At 40.4% G+C, this 18,821-nt stretch overlaps 2 protein-coding genes across 4 annotated transcripts; both read left to right on the forward strand.

The window, feature by feature from the left end:
- The first annotated feature begins 1,533 nt into the window (after nt 1-1,533).
- Nucleotides 1,534-5,267, forward strand: polr1f (RNA polymerase I subunit F). Of its 3 annotated transcripts, none has more exons than XM_032581700.1 (5): nt 1,534-1,857; nt 2,654-2,795; nt 3,105-3,313; nt 4,319-4,452; nt 4,492-5,267. In XM_032581700.1, the coding sequence occupies exons 1-5, from the start codon at nt 1,568-1,570 to the stop codon at nt 4,842-4,844; spliced, it is 1,128 nt and encodes a 375-aa protein (XP_032437591.1). In that variant the 5' UTR covers nt 1,534-1,567; the 3' UTR covers nt 4,845-5,267. The 3 variants fall into 3 exon arrangements, with proteins under 3 accessions (XP_032437591.1, XP_032437592.1, XP_032437590.1); XM_032581701.1 differs by having other exon boundaries at nt 4,319-4,421; nt 4,494-5,267; XM_032581699.1 differs by having other exon boundaries at nt 4,319-5,267.
- A 1,588-nt stretch (nt 5,268-6,855) lies between these two features.
- LOC116731841 (fer3-like protein) lies at nt 6,856-18,378 on the forward strand. Its single transcript, XM_032581702.1, has 2 exons — nt 6,856-6,894; nt 17,800-18,378. Exon 2 carries the CDS (start codon nt 17,855-17,857, stop codon nt 18,290-18,292), a length of 438 nt encoding a protein of 145 aa, XP_032437593.1. The 5' UTR covers nt 6,856-6,894; nt 17,800-17,854; the 3' UTR covers nt 18,293-18,378.
- Nucleotides 18,379-18,821: the final 443 nt, after the last annotated feature.

An 18,821-nucleotide genomic window follows, 5' to 3' on the forward strand; every position in this document is an offset into this window, starting at 1 on the left:
TGTGCACAGCTGCTTGTGTTAACCGCTTCCTCCAGAAGCTGCTGGGGCCTCTTTCTGTTTCGGAAATCATGTCACCATTCATCACTGTGACAACAGACAGGAGCTGGGCCCCTGACAGCACCAGATCTGCAGTCAGTATGTGTGACAAAGAGAGAGAAACGCTGAATCATGCGACCTCCTGCGGTGCTGCCCTGTCAGAAAACCGTAACACTAGATCTGTGTGCGCCCAAGTGTCAGGATATTTTTCAACCCATGAGTCTGCATGGGTCTCAGTGTAAGTAAGCATGCAAGGGTGCACTAGTTGCACTATCTGACACCCCAGGTCACCCTAATGATCTTATTGTGAAGGTGATACGGAATCAATGAGCATCCAATCTGCTAGCACAAGTTGAGGATTACATAATGAAGGGCATGGTGTAGCCGCAACTAAATGAACAATGATACTTTTGGAATGGTAGCCTGTTTAGTTTCTTTAGATGTTGCTACAAAATAATCCATTGGACCTTATAAATGACTTCATTTACAAAACTGATATAAATAAAAAAATAAAAAATAAAAAAAACATGTTAATGCCTTATTGCATCAGAAGTGAGGTGTTTTCCAGGCTTTAAATTGAGCCGATTGCATCGCAAGACTTTTTTTTGCAAATTTTTCCATCTATATCCTTAGACAAAATCCTAACTTTGCAAATTTATGGTGTGCATATGAGTTAATACTTTGTAGAACCATCTTTTGATGCAAATCTTTTGGGGTATGTCCTTGCTCAGCACTAGCAACACCTATGCTAACTTGTTTGTATTTTGCCAGTTTCTAACAGGATTAAAAATGTTGCTATTCTTTCCAAAATAACAAATATTTTTGATTTATCTTGAATTTCAGTTGTATCAGATAGAAAAGCTGGTTGCCATCAAATGTCAGACCTGTTTTGCTGTACAAAAAGGTTGCATGATTGATTTTATTAAATCAAGACTGGATCTGGCATCAAACACAGGCCACTTCACTGGAATGGGAGCCAGTGTTTGTATTTAGCCATTTGGATTATGTGAAAATTTTAATAATCATGTTTCATTTCCCTCCGACTTTAAAATTATCTGCTTCTTTCCTAGTCTATAACATAAAAATCCCAATTAAATACTTTGAAATTGTTGCCATGCAGAAAATCCTCAGGGCGAGAATACTTTTGCATGGCACTGAACAGTTCTGCTGCTTTATTTTATTCCAAAATTACTGTATTAGATTAACCGGGGCAGCATGTAGCTATTTTCACATGTTAGTTGAAAGCTTGAGTAGAAATACAAAAATAAATTAAATCAATAGCAGATGACAGTCATATTTGTGCATTTATTAAATGTATTGTTTTGTGTTGACATGCATGTTTGACTGATCGATTTACTGTCATCTATGACAATAAATGTTTGACTTACTTCCTCTTTTGATTTCCCGTAATCCCGAGCTGTCATTCCACATCCTGGCCAACAGGGGGAAACCCCAAATTAAATAACTATTTTATTGACGAAAATGTCTTAGCGGAAGTTCGTACTTGTTTGTCTTCCGGTTTACAAGAGGCATGGCGAACTTGGACCATGCCGAAGACGACCGAAACCACGTGAAAATGCCCGGCGAACTACCCGCTGCCGGCTCGCCGGTCAACCCGAATCAAGGGTCCCGTTCTCCGGGTGAAACTGCGGGCACCATCCCCTCATTCGCCGCCGCCTCGGAGCTGCTGTCTGCTCCGTACTCCTGCCTGGTGCTGAACACGCACCGCAGGCACGTAGCGCTGCCTCCCGTCTATCTGAACAAGAAAAGGACGGGGATACAGGAGGAGCTGGACGCCGAGCTGCTCAAGTTTTCCCAGAGGTAGGATGGTTTCTGCTGCCTGTGGATTTTGTTCATTTTATTTATTTATTTTTGGGTGAATATCAGACCGGAGGTTCGCTGTCAAAGTTGGGGAAGGAATTTTCAGGGATGCAAATGAAGGAAAGTATAGCACATTTTTATGTATAGAAACTTGAGATCGCTCATCCAGATGGATATTTATAGGCATTTATATCTGAAATAGTTTGATTTGCTTATTCGATTAGGAAGTTCCCATTTTCTAATATTACATGACGTAAATTTTTTTGTCACATCTTGTTTTTCAGAAGTTTTGAATATAAAAATATCTTACAAAGACGTTTTCTTTCTCAGATCTTTATTTGCACGACTAGACTTTTGTGCAAGTTCACAATGAAGGAAGGCCAATAAAGAGTTGGTTTTTTAGAGTTCTGTATAATTCAAGAACACGAAAGGAAAGTTGAGTGGAAGGAAAATGTGCAATAGGAAACGGTTTACAAGCAACAGAGCGTCACATTTTCTCAGACCGACTTTTTATTAGCTGTGAGTCACTTCCATAAATATTGTGTAACATATTCTGTACATAATAAATCTATAGATTAGTTTCCTGATATTTTCTATGACGTTGTAAATAAATGAGCTGGACCTGATGCTATTGTATCTTAGCATAAAGTGCTGTCCTTGAGTATGATGTAATTTTCTTAAATGTATCAGAGTTGAATATGTGGTATAGCGCAGCAAACTGTTTATATTCTGCTCAATGATTAAACTATTACACAGCGTCACAAACACAGTTTGTCATCACACATATCTCTTCCAGTCTCCATGGAGTTCCTTTAGCATATGACAACATCCGGATCGCAACCCAACATGGAGACATTTACGACGACAGCGGCTACATCCACATGAACATTGAGGCCAACTTTATTGTGTTCCAGCCCAAAAAAGGACAGAAACTCTTGGTAAGGCAGATGCTATTTTCAGAGAATCTTTTATTCAGCTAACAATGTCTTTTTGCATTTTTACATAACGCAGTGTGTCGTAGTTTTGAGAAATTGAACTAACCAGCTTTAAGTTGGTAAATAATACCAGCGACATGTTGGAAAAACAACAGTTTGTTTACCTCTAACTGATATTAAAAGCACCTCGTTCCAACAGGAACACGATTGCTTTGCCTATGTCTCTCTAAATAATGTCTAGCTAATATGCACCAAGTTTAACTAAATGGTTCACTAACTCCATGACAATTAATATTTTCTCTGCCTTCGCAGGGAAAGGTGAATAAACTTGGAGTAAGTCACGTGGGCTGCCTCGTACACGGCTGCTTCAACGCCAGCATCCCCAAACCAAATCTGGTCTCCGTGGAAACCTGGAGGGACAGCGGGCCGAGGATCGGGACGGAGCTGGAGTTCAAGGTGACGACGCTGGATGCTGACACCGCAGGGGTGCTGCTGATCAGGGGACAGCTGGACAGAACCAGGTATGGGAGGGAGCGTCTGCGCCGATCGGGTTTTAACCCGAGTTGATGTTCTTAGCGCAGTTCTGACCCTGGAGCGACGCAACGCTCAAATTTATCTATCTATCTATCCATCCATCCATCCATCCATCCATCCATCCATCCATCCATCCAGCCAGCCAGCCAGCCAGCCAGCCAGCCAGCCAGCCAGCCAGCCAGCCATCCAGCCATCCAGCCAGCCATCCAGCCAGCCAGCCAGCCAGCCAGCCAGAAACATGTAGTAAATGTTACTTTCACTGAAAATTAGAGGATATGTGTTACTAATGTTGACCTTTTTAGTTATAAAATATCCGGTCACTCTTTACTGAAAAAGTAAAAAGAATAAATAAATTCTGCATGTTTTTGTGAAGAAATTTAATACTGAAAATAAATGTTAGTTATTGCGTAGGGAAGGTTTATATGGACTTAATATTTTCTCACCTTATTTTTTGGAATTTATCGTAGTAATAAAATTGACACTAAAAGTACTTAAGAGTTGTTGTTTTTTTTCTTTTAATCAATAAATCTAAGCAGTGTTTATGCTGGGTCTTATATGCATTCTTAAATATGCCATATTTTGCAAACATGCCTTAGACTGCGTGTATGCCATTTCACTACAAATTTTTGGAACGTTTCATACCCGTATGAGAGCTATAGTACAAAAACAGCAAACTCACAACCATAGTGTCTGTATTTGTTGTTTTTGGTGCCAATCCCTATTGTATGTATGTGATCAAATAAAAAAAAATATAGGTACATCCTTTAAATATTTTTAAGAAATAATGTTTGTCAAGTAATATTTATCAAACTATTCTGCGGTTTAACTGCTGTATCTGGCCTGTAGTGCAGCAGCACAGCCATGGTGAAAGGTAGAAAATCCTGCGATGAAAGCACTCAAGCAACAAGTAAAAGTTATTCTGCAGGTTTGGCCCTCCATTGTGTTGTTACACTCTCTTGTGACTGATGTGTTTTCATTTTTGTGCATCACAGGGTGCAGGAGCTGATGGCTATGAGCGAGAACTTGGAGTCAAGCGTTCCTGCTGGCCAGGAAGAGCTGCAGGAAGCAGAGCCGGCCCCGGAACCACAGGAAGCAGAGCTGGCCCCGGAACCACAGGAAGCAGAGCCGGCCCCGGAACCACAGGAATCAGAGCCTGAGCCGGCCTCGGAGCTGACCCACGACGGCACGCCCAAGAAGAAGAAGAAAAAGAAGAAGGAGAAGGAAAGAATCAAAGAGGAGGAGACAGAGGAACAGATAACAAAGACACCACACTGTCTGAACGGATCCACGGAGCAGACAAACAGTTCGGACACTCCAGAGAAGAAAAAGAAAAAGAAAAAGGAGAAACACATGAAAGAAGAGGAGGAGCAGATGGAGGTTTCAGCCATTGAGAACCATCGTGGCTTCGGTGACAATGTGAGCAAGAAAAGGAAGCTTGAAAGTGGAACAGATGCACCATCAGGGGACGATGTAACCCCGAAAAAATCCAAGAAGAAGAAGAAAAAGAGTGACATTTAGTAGTAAATTGCAGACTCCAGAGGTGACTTTAACACAAACTCTATTTTTAAACGTTTAAATTAAGTCCTGCAGAAAAAAAAGATCAATTGTGTCTCTTCTCAGTGGTTTGTAGTTCCACTACATTGCCTGATGGTGGAGCAAGACCACCACAGATGAACACACTGGCAGGCAACAATCGGGGTGAAAACTTCTCAATTCTGACATGAAAGTCAACTCATTTTCCTCCTGTGCCTTTTTAAGACTTCTTCCTTACAGACAGACTGCTTTGGCGAAAGCTCCACTAAAAATGAGTGCTTTTTAAGGATCATGCTTACAATCCATGCAGCACAGTCACAGTGAAGCCAGAGAATGCTTTTCTCTAGAGTGTGTTTTTATCTTGAGAGGGAACTGCAGAAATTTAAAATAAATATCTGATTCTCATACCACATGTCTCCTGTATTCTTGCTTTTAGCAGGATTATGGACAGGTTTGGGTTAAAATGAAATAATTTCCAGTCATGTCTGTTTTGATCCGGCACCTCAAATTTAGAAACCTACATGTATGCATAAATACTTCTTTTCCTGTGTTTTTTGTAGCTTAAGCTGCTTTTTTTTTTTTTTTGCTAAGCTGCCGGTGTTGGTTGATGAAGCGTCGACAGAAAGATCCCTGTGTTTTCTTTACCCTGCCTCCACACACTCGGATCTCCCTGCCTTTCAGTGGGAAGCCTAATTAGCTGTGAGGTGCTAAGAGTTAGGGAGCTTATCGGAAGCTGCCTAAAAGAGGAAAGATAAGGAGCTTCAAATAAGTCGGCTCATCTTCTCTTATCACACGTGACGGTAGATTTCTGTGAAGAACTTCAGGTTGGAGGTTTTCATTAACATTTAGGTCTATTTTTTAATTCCAGAGATGAGAGATTAGATATATTTGCATGAAATAATCTAAAGTTGTACGTTTTTTTTCCTTCTGTCACACATAATTCTTAAACCAAGTAAGTAGCAATGGCTGCTTTGCAAAATCATCACATTTTATAAGGTACCAATGAACAGGTTATGTGTTTATATGTTGACATTTTATGGAAAATATACAAGGTGGGGCGAACTCTTCCCAGGTTCACCCCAGTCAAAATATCTTCCCATTTAAATATTAAGTGCATGATAGCCGGCTAATGTTTTAAGCTGATGATTGCACCTGTAAAAACTTTCTGTACCCCCTGAATTTTCTAACATCAAAGCCACATGATTTATTGTTTGTTGCTGGGATTTTATATGATGGAAGGAAATAAAGCGGTACATAATTGTGACATGGAAGGCAAATGATACGTAGGTTGCAACGTTTTCTTTACAAATACAACTCTGAAAAGTGTTTCTCCGGTGATATTTGGTGTGTGAGAAATTTATTCCCACACAACAAATTTTTTACAACTTGCCACGTGTTCAGATGTAGGTCCGGACTTTGACTGGGCCATTCAAACACAAGAATGTGTTTTAATCTCTGTTTAACGTTGATCTACTGGAGGACGAGTCTCCACCCTAGTTTTGGGTCGATTTGCAGAATCGAACAAGTTTTCCTTCATCCGCCTAACAATCTTTTCTGAGCTGCAAAAGTATTGGGATGTCAGCCTCACATGCAGTCACTGGTAGGCGTATTGCTGTATCCATCGTGCATCGACATTCAATTTTTACAATGAGAAGTATTTAAAGTGTTTTCTACATTTACTCAGACCAAAAGCTACAAGATTATCATTAACCACACTGTTTTGTTCTTGTCGTGTTTTTCACTTCAGTCACTGTTTGTGAGGGGTGGAGGAGTTGTAGAAGTAATCAGATTTTCTGTTTCTGGAGTCATCCAGATGACATTTTCCACTGCCTGCAACTTGACACGGAAATGAGTACCTGCCTTTTCCTTTCCCTCAGAGTCATCTCTCAGAAGACGGGGAATAATTGAAGACATAAGATCTGTGTGTCATGGGAAATACGCTATCGTTCTTGTGCAGTTTTTTTTCTCTCTCTCTCTCTTTCAGCGCTTCAAATAGTAGCAGGTGACTTTCTCTGCAGGAACCAAAGCAAGTGTGGTGAGAAACTGACATTCCCTAAAACCCCCGTCATCCCTGGTTTGACCCTCACCTCTGAATCCAAAGTCCATTTTAATAGATTGAGGTTAAATTTAAGAGTGGTAAAGTTTATCACCTGCACACACTAAAATTATGGTTTTATAAGGCATTTCTAATGCTGCAAAATGTCAAAAACGGTTAAATCCCTAAGGGGTAAAACAGAAGTTTTGGGAAATACTGAACGGTTGTTATTTGTTTTGTAAAGGTTCCCAAGAGAAAGCCTTTACTCTAAAACGTCTGCATGCCACAAGATTTCTACAGCTATGCACTTTGAAGATGTGAGAAGTGAGAACAAATTTCGGGATGTTTGGCCAGAATACACATGACTACGTTCTGTGAGCACGACCCAGCATTTAAGCCCCAAAACATAAAAACTGTCAAACTGTCAAGCAAGGTGACAGAGCTATGATGGCATGGGATCGTTTTTCCACCGCAGTACCAGGGTACGTTACAGTCTTTGAGTCAATCAGAAATTCACGCTGACATGGAAGTTAAATTCGAGGGTCTGACAGCTGAGGGTTGGGTCATGGAAATGGATATTGATCGAGAGCAGAATGACTAAAGTGGAAAGAATTAAAGCACAGTAGTTGCCTAAAGTCAAGAGAGCTATCCGATGAAACGGATGTGAAGAAGAGAGGGCCAAAATGTCTGCCGGAATAATCTGAAAGAATGGAGAGATCACAGAAGAGACAATCTTTCACTACAGTTGGCTGACAAGTCCCTGGTTATGTTTGTTTTTTTCTTCGATTTTCCCGCAGACTGCTTCTGCACTTTGGTTAAGTTTGTTGTTTAATTCATTAAAACACAAATAATTCACATTATGTGCTCTTTAGTAAAACCTTTTTTAAAGAGGGTGTGTTTTCCCAATACTCAGTCTTTTCTTTTTACCGTCTAAGTCGGTAAGAAGCAGTGTTAAACATGCACTACTTTAACAAAACAAAGTAGAAAGGAACATGTTGATGTTTTGATCTCAGACATTTACCTTCACTAAATAAAATATGTACAGTGTCCAAAGTCTATGGGTCAAATGTCTCATGTTGTTTTGGAATAGAAAATGTGTTTTAATCTTGTTCCTAGCAACAAGAATACAAACCTCTGTCAAAACCCTTGTGGTATTTATCAAAGTGTAATGTTGGGAAGAAGTTTTTGAGGATAAGAAATGATCACTACATATTTGTGGCCCTACTTACAACAAAATATACATGAAAGCAAAGACACATGGCTAATGAAAGACAACGCAAAACCGTGTGTCATACCTAACATTCTCCATTTAAGAAGATATAATTTTGTCATTGAACATATCCTAAAAATTACAAAAAGTGTCCGTCTGTATTTGTATTTATTAGTCAAAGTCCAGACCTAAGTCTAATTGTGGCAAGATCTGAAAACTGCTGTTCACAGATGCTCTCAGTCCAGTTCTGTTGAGCTAAAGGTATTTTGTAAAGAAACATTTCAAGAGTTTCAATCCGTATCCATCCATGTGTCATTTACTTCCACTTTACAGCTATGCAATTTTTTTTATTGTTCTATAACACAAAATCCAAATATGAAATGTTAAAGTTTGTGGCTGTAATGTCAGAAACATGAAAAGTTAGTGTTGAATGAGTCATGTTGTAAGGGAATTAAAGAGTTGTTGGGCTTTATTTCTTATTTTCTGCCGTATTTTGAGCAGCTAATCTAACTAGACGGAAAGTAGATGATCAGCTAATCAGGTTCTGTCTATTAAAACATCAACACACTCTCTCAGCAGTCACCCAATAGCAGTGTGTTTGCCAAAAGTTTACATTCACTTGAGCCAGATCTTTTTCATGCTGTCCTCTTTTTATTGCTTCCCAACCAGTCCAGACCATGAGTTAATAGGAATGTACTTGTTGAGTTTGGCACCAATTTAACTGCTTCAGCAAAGGCTGGAAATGAGCACAAATCAAAAGTTAATGAAGATTTATTACCATCTGAAAAAGACATCAGTTACAAGTCATAAAGCTGTTTTAAGGGAGACTTATTGAGGGAGTGGTGTATGTTCCAGTTAAGGCCCTTTTGATGATTCATAGATCATCTGATTGTCAGAAACTGTTATCGGTGTGTCCTGACTGCCTTCACACCGGACAAAACAAAATAAAATTTCAACCTATAGACCTTAACGAATGTCTTTTTTAATTTTTTTTTTTTTTATTGGAACATTAAAGTGATCTTTAACTCTAATTTGTCCCTTCATGACCTCCCTCTGGTGTTATCACTCATTCATCCAACCAGAACTTGCAGCCTGCACCGTTTCTTGCACCTGTACCTCCTCCCTCATTGCTCTCCCATTCATCTTGTCGTCCCTCCTATCACTCCCTCATGCTCACTGGCCGCCTTCTCTCCTGCCCTGCTTTCTCTCTCCCTCTTTGTCTCCTCCTCCCGCTTGTCTCCCTGATTTATAGGAGGCAGTGTGCAGTTCACACACATTCCACGTCTGACACCCAATTCGCCCCGCCACTCCCCCGCCCCTCTCTCATATCTGTGCGTGGCCATTTATCTTTGCGATTCTCTGATGAAGAGAAGAAGAAGAAGAAGGAGGAGGAGGGTCAGAGAAATGAGACGATAGCAGGAGTGTTTGGTTGAGCCCCGATAGGAGCAGTATCTGGTGTGTGTCTGTGTGTGAGCGGGTGTGTGTGTGTGTGTGTCTTGGTTGGCTGTGGGTCTCTATCTCCTGTGTCAAAGTTTCCAGGCCTGGCGGCAGCTTCTACATGAAAGGGTCGGTGGAGTCTTTATGGAGAACAAACGACGGCCTGACGCAATTCTCCTGGTCCAGGACTCACACGTTCAACAGCCCACGGCACACATTTACTGGCTCACTAGCTTATTCACTCATGCAGACACATCCACAACCCGCAGTCCACAAATCCCCAACCTTACACACCCGTGATGGCCAAGCCTAATTAGTTATGTGGTCGGTGCGCCGCTCTGTCCCAGAGCCCCAAATGGCAGCAGGTCATAAAACCTTAAGTGTTCCACCAGTCAGAGTGGTGCAACCGTTGCCACATTCACTCTCAACATGACTCGGGTAGAGCTCTTTTCTGTCAGAGTCCGTCCTTTGAAGATCGACAGTCAGCTGTGAAATCCTCAGAAAGGTTCTGCTTTGCATTTCTGCTTTTTTTTTTCATTAAAGGTGGGCAGACTCACACAGAGCCACAGAGACCATTGTCTGCAAATGCAGCTTTATGTTTGGTTTAATGGGTGGATAGCATTTAACAGTCCCGCTCCTGCGAGTCCTAGCAAAAAAAACAAAACAGATCTTGTATTATCCAGGGAACAACTTGAGTTACTTCATTTCAGTGTTTCATATCCCTTCAACTTCACTTTTTGTCATGTTGCAACCCACAAACTCCAGCAGACTGCATTTGGGATTTCATTTTTAGACAAGACAAAGTGGTGCAAAATTGTTAAGCGGATGGAAAATGAAACAAATATGTCTCAACTTTCTTTTTTTGTTTTTTTTTGGGGGGGCGGAGGGGTTTGCAAATAAAAATTTGAAAGGTGTTCAAATCCGTGCTGCTTCTGTGAGTCGTTAGGGGTTAGTGTCTGTCAGATTTACACATCTAGATACTGGTGGTGCAAAATATCTCAAGTTCAGATTTCAAGTCAGTTTTCAAATTTTCCCACAAAATCTTGGACATTTCAGGGCTGAACGTGTGCTTACGGCTGTGATGATGAACCTCCGTTGCAGTCTCGGATTTTCTGCAGCCACCAATAGATTCCAGGGTTGCTAACCGTCACGTCACACTAGTCGTTCTCTCATCCAAGTCACTTGAGTTGTCAATCTCTGGACGTAGCAGGTGGCCTCGTCTTGGTAGGTTATGCCATGTGCTTAATAATTGGATGATTCAACAGTAGTGCCTTGTTAGGTGCTTAAACTCTAGGATTTTGCTTAATAATAACCCTGATTTAAACGTCTCCACAACTTTAAACCCTCTGTTGGTCTTCATGATGCTGTTCACCTTCACAAATGTTCTCTAACAAATTGCAGCTGTAGAGTACTAATGTTACATTACACAGAAGTGGCTTTTATTTGCTTTAGGATTATTTTCACTGAATTTTATTTAGCAAAAACTCCAGCAAAGCAGTGTGTCAACAATAAGTCGACTAAGGTGGCAGAAGAAGAAGAAAAAAGATGGAAAGATGGTGGAAGAAAGGTGTTTTTGGGGGACAGTGAAGGATCTGATAATAATATTTGGTACCAACTCACATAAACGTATTTCTGGATTTTCAACCATAATGTGCCGTTGCTGCACTCTATCTGTTTCCTAGTGGTTTCCATGGCAACCCCACAACATTAGTCAACGACTAGTGACATGGAGTCTTTTCAGCAGAATATGCAGCTGAGTGGTGATCTAAACCGAGAGGAGATGATGGGAAAGAAAAGACTACTGAACAGAAAAATGAGTACGGGAAAAAGATGCGGAAGAAAATAAATGACAGTGTAACAAGTGACTTTAAATCAAATGAGGATCTAAACTCATTAAAATGCTTAAAGAGCTGCACACATATCCAGGAGTGTAAAAACTATAAAGGAAAAAAACTAATATCTAACTCCAAAAGAAACCTAGAAATAATCACAACACAAATAAATCAAAATACAAAAAAAAGATTATGAATCATAACAGAGGCAACCAATAATATAAAAAAAACAGGTAAATAAATAAAATAAGACAAGAAGAACTGCAGGTGACAAATTAAGTCAAATTATGTTTTTCAAAAGACAAAGTACACCTTAAAATTAGAAATAAGTATAAAGTTTGCGGTAGCACTGAATGTAAGAGTGTCTTTCTTTTTATTATGTCTGTCTGTGAGATTGTTTGGCTGTGCCTGCCCTGCCTGGCCAGGCGTGTTAGATTAATAAACCTCAGTATAATGAGGAGGTAGACTGTCTAGACTGCGTTCAAAATAAACTAGAACTCCTACACCCAAACAATGTGGAAATATGCCAAAGAAAAGACAGAGGTTTTTTAAGAAAAACAGAAACATTCATCCTTTTAATCTTAATTATTTGTATCTTATTAACATCAACAGAGAAAAAGCCTAACGATTAAAGTGTTAATCTAAGGAGCATGCTTAATGACTGGAGGATAACTGCACTGATTTATTCTGGAACAACAACTTAATGTAAAAATATATTTTTTGTCACTCCCTAAACTGTTTGCCTTTAAATTAAGTGCAAAGCAGAAAGAATGCAGAGCAAATATGAGGTTAGAGGGGTTAAAAAGAAGAACACACACATTTTGTCATCAGACCTGCTGCTACTACCTCCCAAAACCACAGGAAAATAAATAAGCCAAAAGGGAGGAATGAAAACTTCTGGGACTGGAAAAAGTTAGCTCACATCCAGTCACGTAACTGTGCAGAACAATACCCGGGACGCAGTTGAATATTTTACTCTAATATTTTTCTGAAGACCTTGTCAAACCACAGGGCAGAGCTGAAGGCACCTAAAGGCGCAGGAGAAAGATGAAAGGAAATGTGGGTGGCCAGTTCTGCCGCTGATGATGTGTAACCTACATTAGAGCTGAAATCTGGAAAAGAACTTATTAAGCAATAGACATGAAAATGAAATAAGCGCCCTAAGTCACTGAATGATTCACTGACTTTGCAGAAATCCCACTTTGATTTACTACAAGCCACAAGCAGTAAAATTTAAAATGAACAGGAAAAACTCAGATCTGTCTTCAGTGAATTTAACACTGCTTTCACTGAGGACAAAAGTGAGCTCTCATAACAAGTTGACTCCATCACATTATATTTAGAGTCTAGTCCAAAATAAAAAATAAATATGTTATATTTTTCTTACATGGCCAAAACTGAGGTACAGTATTAATTATCAACCCAATCCAAAGGGGTTTCACCCATCTCTGGATTTGCATCAAAGTATCCATCCAATCTGCTGGAAACTGGAAACTTGCACAACTATTTTATCTGCTGTTACATGATAAATCTGTTCATACCAATGTGCAGATTCAGTTATTAATATGTCCGGTCTTTTTACCCTTTCTCTGTGGGTCAGTTGGATGATTGTTTACTTGAGTGGTTGGTTGGTTTTCGTGTCATTATGTCGGTTTTAACGAGTGAATTTCAAGATCTTGAGTGCAAACAAAAACACATTTTGTAAAACACATAAAAATGATTAATAAAATCACCCAATCAGATATTTTCTATGCAAATTTCTGGCAAATTTATTGCTATGCAGAGTATTGTACATCCTTGCTCGGTAGGTTGACTCCTTAAAGCTAAATATCAGCACAGGATCAGATAGATGACTCTGATTTGCAAAAGCATTTCGGTTTGTTCTTGATGAACTCTTGAATATCCTATCAGGCCTCGTTCTGTTATTTACATAAGAGATGTAATTAATACTGTTAAAATGGAAACAAGTTCATTTCATATCACAGCAGGCCTCAAAATGACCAATACTCCTTGTCAACAGTCATTTACAGCTCCTTTAACCTGAGATATTTCAGCCATTTTGGATTAACTGGAAGCAATAAACTCAGCTGCCAGTCTCCGATGTGAAAAGAAAATAAATAAATCCCCTCTGTCCTTGCTGTATGGTACTCTCTAAAACTTTATAAACAGATAAAAAAATAACCACCTTTCTAACTGTTATCGCCACATCACATAAACAACGAAATTTGCTCGGAAAACTTCACACCCACACGCAAACATAAAGTGCACATTTATTTAACATGGATCTGGTGCTTTGGTTCATCAAGCTGTAAAAAACATCAGAAATCCCACTGAGAAGGTAAACATTCTGCTGTTTACGCAAGAACTGTTAATGCTTCTTCTTTATGCGCTCCATATTTCAGAGCTTGTTTGTTTTTAAGTGCTACCAGTGTCATGTTGAGCAAAGAAAATCCCTGTCCATGTGGAAAACATGTGGTATCTAAGTTATATCTCTGCAAAGGGAAAAATAACCATAAAAAATAACAGACTGTCACTTAGATACTTATGCGCAGAATAAAAGGACCAAAACACAGTAAAAAGTGATGAAGGCGTGCTCATATTGCCTTTATCGCCGTCATAAGTCTCCAGCCGAATTCAGAGACTGACGGAGAATGTAACTCCCTGCAAATATTGAATTTTTCACTTTGGAAGTAAAGATAGTAAGTAGAGGTGGAAGAAACCCAGTTTTTTGGGGAGGGTTTTTTTCCTTCAAAACAAACCCGGGGATTACTCAGACCAAAAGAAGGCCAGAGGTGGGTGTAAAGTGGGTGGGGGCGTCTGCTTAGAGTCAACGAAAAAGGTGCTGACACCATTATGGTTGGGTAAAGGAGCCACGTGGTGACATTTCAAGTGACACTGGGCTGAAAGAAATGTTTATTTAAAAAATGAAGAACCGAAGGCATGCAGCGGTTTTGCGAACGGGTGGGTGTATCTGTGCATGTGGTGGGGCGGGAGAATCTCAAAGAGGGGGTTAAGAAGATATATGATGTGGTATTGGAGTGTGTCCAAGTCATGAGTCCTATGTTTCACATGGCCACCCAGCTGTGTAAACATCCAATAACAGGCCACTGGCAAAAGAGTCCCACCAATCAGAGACAGAGAGAGAGAGAGACAGAGAAATGTAGCATTGGACAAGAGGGACCATGAGTCAGCTTTGGGGTCCAGAAAAAGCAAGAAGGATAGAGGAGTAATTCAGAGTGACACAATGAAGGAGAAGCAGACAGGTCAGGAGTTAAACACATCTTCTCCACTCCCTTTGTCCAACTTTGACTCCTTTCTCTTTAGATTCCAGATCTAAGTCAGCCTTAATGTTACGAAAGGGTCGCCAACTTGTTTCTAAGTTCAAATGTAAGTACTGTGCAAGTGTAAACACTTGCAAATAACTGTGTACTTACAGTTCCAAGTGTGGTCTTGTGTTCCTAATTTGAAGGTGTGGAGAACGTGCAGAGAGCAAGTCATCAAAATGAGATGAGGAAAAGTTTGGAAGCATGGCGAGAGAGGCAGAGAGAGAGAGAGATTAGGATTCGGGATCAAGCACAAGGAAAAAAGGAAGAAGCAACCAGAGGGGAGCGTCTCCAGTGTGATTTACGTTGGAGGTGGTCGACACAATTTGGCAGTACTCTGACAGGAAACTGAGCGTAGAGCCAGAGGAGGAGTAGAGCGAGACAGATTTACATTGTGAGAACAGCTCTGGCTGCTCTGCAGCAGCTCATCGGACACGCACTGCTCTCTGGTGATCTCTATATTCAAAACCTTCAGTTTCTTCTGGGCAAAACGAGTGCACTTTATGTAACAAGCATTTAGGATTTTTGTTGGGGTTTTTTTTCTGCCTCAGTTGTGTTTAGATTCCCTAAATACCACAAAATATCTTATTTTGTAGGCTGAAAACTCATGTTTGCCGGATGCTGGTTGTTTTTTGGGGGGGGGGTTTGGTTTGTTTTGTTTTTGTTTTTCAAACTGAGCTCAAGCTTTTGTGTTCACATTGTTTTCCTCTGATATCGCTGAAATATAATCCTTTACAACCAGTTGCCTAGATGGTAAATGCACTCCAATCCTGTGTGTAATTTAATCTCATTTTACGTCCAGCTGTCCTATAAAACCCTCTGCTGTTTGTTGGATGCGAACCAACAGCGTCAAGTTGAGCAAGCAACACATGAAACAGGTCAGGGATGACATTTTTCGTTTTTCTCCCACTTCACAATTTTGCCCTACGTTGTGCTGGTCGCTTACATTAAATCACTAAAAAAAAAACTAAAATACACAGTAGATTGTGGCTGTAATGTGATAAAATATGAAAACGTTCAAGCCCAAGAAGAAAGAACACTTTGTTTTGCAAGGCGCTGTGCAGCCTTTAAAAAAATTACAAATTATTATCCACACTGTTTTACCTGTGTTGTCAGCATATTTGGATGGTTTCCTCAACTTATTGTAAAAACATAAGATAATGAATTCCATGAATTAAAACCTCTTAAGGGCATTCTGTTTATAATGAATTTGTACATATCACATGCACAGGGTTTTCTTTCAACACTGTCACAAGACAACCATCATTAATTTTAATCTGTACTGCCAGTAAGTAGTAAGAGAGCAGAGCAGGAAATGAACCATTCTGAGTGTCTGTGTTTAGGTATGTCCTGACTAAAACTGGGATAAACCCCAGTAGGTATGTGTGTGTGTGTGTATGTGTGTGTCCCTGTGACTCTGTTTGCATGCCTCTTTTGGGGTTTTACTCCCTATTTAAGACCAATATTTACTAAGCAGCCCCAGGGTGAGATTACCTCATATTCTACGGGCCAGCTGTGCTTTCACAGCGTCTCCACAACAACCGACGGAATGTCCCGTCATGAGTATCTGTCTGCCAGGAAAATACACAAAACGAAAGTGAGACGAAGGTATAAAGTCAGAGCGACGTGGAGGAGATGCGCGTTCAAAATCAAAAGAAACGGCAAATCATAAAATGATGCAGACTCGTGTTCTTTTTTTTAATTATTTTTCTGTATGTGGATATCTGCTGTGTGTAAGTGGAGAACTGTCACAACGTTACACCACATTTCAGTGCAATATGTTGGTTCAGGTTGGCAGTAAAATGAAGAAGAAAAAAAGCTGGTTGCTCGGATACAGTTGAAGAAAACAAGTGCAGTTCCTGATCAGCCGTCTTATTTGTTGTTTATTAATAAAGTGCAAAGTGTGTTTTCTGTCTCAGTGGAGTAAAACACACCGTGAAATCATCAACAAAAGGGCTTTGAACGTGTTTTTATTAACTGTAACGTTAGGTTGAGGTTTGCCAAATAACTAAATGGTTGTTTTCTCACACAAACATCAATCTTATCTTACAAATCAGCACATATTCTCCTGTTTTTGCGCACCTGCGGTTTCAAGGTGATGTGATGCTGCACATCACCTTGAACACGTTGTCCTCTCTGTGAAACAAGGTGGCGGCTTCATCATGCTGTGGGATTATTTGCTTCAGAACGAAGCTGATCAGAGTCGATAGGACGATGGATGGAGACTGCAAACAAACCGGATGAAAACGAGTTGGTAGGTAAAATGTGGCAAACTGAAAAAAGTTTAAGCAGTATGACTGTTTTGTGAGACCCATCCTCAAAATCATACTGAAAAGCAGTTTTGTAGCTTTTAATAGCCATCTCCTTGATTAGGAAACATTGAATTGAAAGAAACGTAACAATGATCCCTACTCAAAAAATAGTCACTTTAAACATGTGGACAATTTGTCTGTACTTGAACATGTGAAACACAGCAAGTGGAAAGTAAATAAACTCATTGCCCAAACTGATTGTTTGAGTGTGAAAAAATTAAGACAAAGAGGAATTTCTTTGCCGTATTGAAGCTCCCAGTGATTCTCTCAGCAGTTCCTGCAGTGTGGACTCTTTCTTGCCATGGGAACGGACAGCTATTTGCTTTGATTTGCAACAGAAAAGCTTTTGACTGTCAGAGAATGTTCTGTTTGGTCTTCTCCTGGCCAGTTTAAGTGTTAAAAGTGTCATTATTTAGCAGCCGAGGCCCAGAGAAGAGCGCAAACAAGAGTCTGTGACCTTCTGTCAAGAGCCTCCGTTCTTCAGAAGCTCATTTAGGGCCTCTGGGGTGGGGAGGACAACGCATCAATTGGGGGAACCCTCCAGCTTTCCTCTAAAAGGCCTTACTAAGAGGAGAAATACAGTCCATTGAGAAGCAGAGGTGGCATGAAAGATGTGGCGCTGTGAAGAGGTGTGGGTGACTTATTAAAACCGCAGGAAAAAGGTACTTGGACTTCAGCCAAAGAGGATCTAACCCCGTGGAGAGCTGACAGGATATGTAGAAACTTGGATGCACTTGTCGTGGTTTGGTGATCGCTTGGAGTCTGATTTTTTTTCCCTCTTAACTGAACAGGAGACAAACAAAAGAGACATCCCTTTCGCACTGCCAGCTGCATGCGGACTTGATCATGGACATTCACGACTCCGTGTTAATAAACTTTGTCAGTGACATCAACCTGATCGGGTTCACCCAGAAGTGCGCTTTAGGATCAGAGGAGGTGGACATCTCGCCGTACTGTCCGAACAACCAGACGCGGCTGAGCGGCTCTTCCTGCAGCAGTTCTCCGCCTGGCGAAGGGCGCACGGAGCTTACGGCGAGCTTTTCACCGAGGTGCTGCAGCCGCGGGCACAGCAGGTCCAAACGGAGGAGGATCATCACCGGAGTCCAGCGGCAGGCGGCCAACGTGCGGGAGAGAAAGCGGATGTTCAGCCTGAACGAGGCGTTTGATGAGCTGAGGAGAAAAGTTCCCACCTTTGCGTACGAGAAGAGGCTGTCTCGGATCGAAACGCTGCGTCTGGCCATTGTCTACATCTCCTTCATGATGGACCTGCTGGAGAACACCTGAGACAGAGTTATGTGTTTCCCCCCCTCCGTATAGACTAAAAATAAGTTGCTTCTGGAAAAAAAAGGAATAAACAGCTGCACAGTTAAGTAATAGAAAACGTATGTGTTTTTCTTTTGCGATAAGAGCTTTATTATTATTATTATTATTATTAGATAACCATAATTGGATTTGGGGTTGTTCATTATCTACACCATCACCAACCACAGCACTCAATGTGTGAGTGTTGTATCAGGCCTGAAAGGGGATTTAGTCACTCGTGTTTTACTTGACCCTTCAATTATTCGCTTAATGAATCGAGCAATTGAAAGGAAATAACACAGAAGCAGTGAAGAATTCGGTTTTATTTGAGTACTGTCTTTCAATATAATCTGGAAGGAATGGTTGATTTAATTGGTTGTACTTTTTATTGATAGTTATAAATGAAGGCAAATGAATTTATAACTCACAAGATTACCATGGACGTCCAAGAATCTACACCAAAGAATGTACTTTTATTATTATTATTATTATTATTATTATTATTATTATT

Source organism: Xiphophorus hellerii, chromosome 13 (assembly GCF_003331165.1).
Source record: "Xiphophorus hellerii strain 12219 chromosome 13, Xiphophorus_hellerii-4.1, whole genome shotgun sequence".
NCBI lineage: Eukaryota > Metazoa > Chordata > Actinopteri > Cyprinodontiformes > Poeciliidae > Xiphophorus > Xiphophorus hellerii.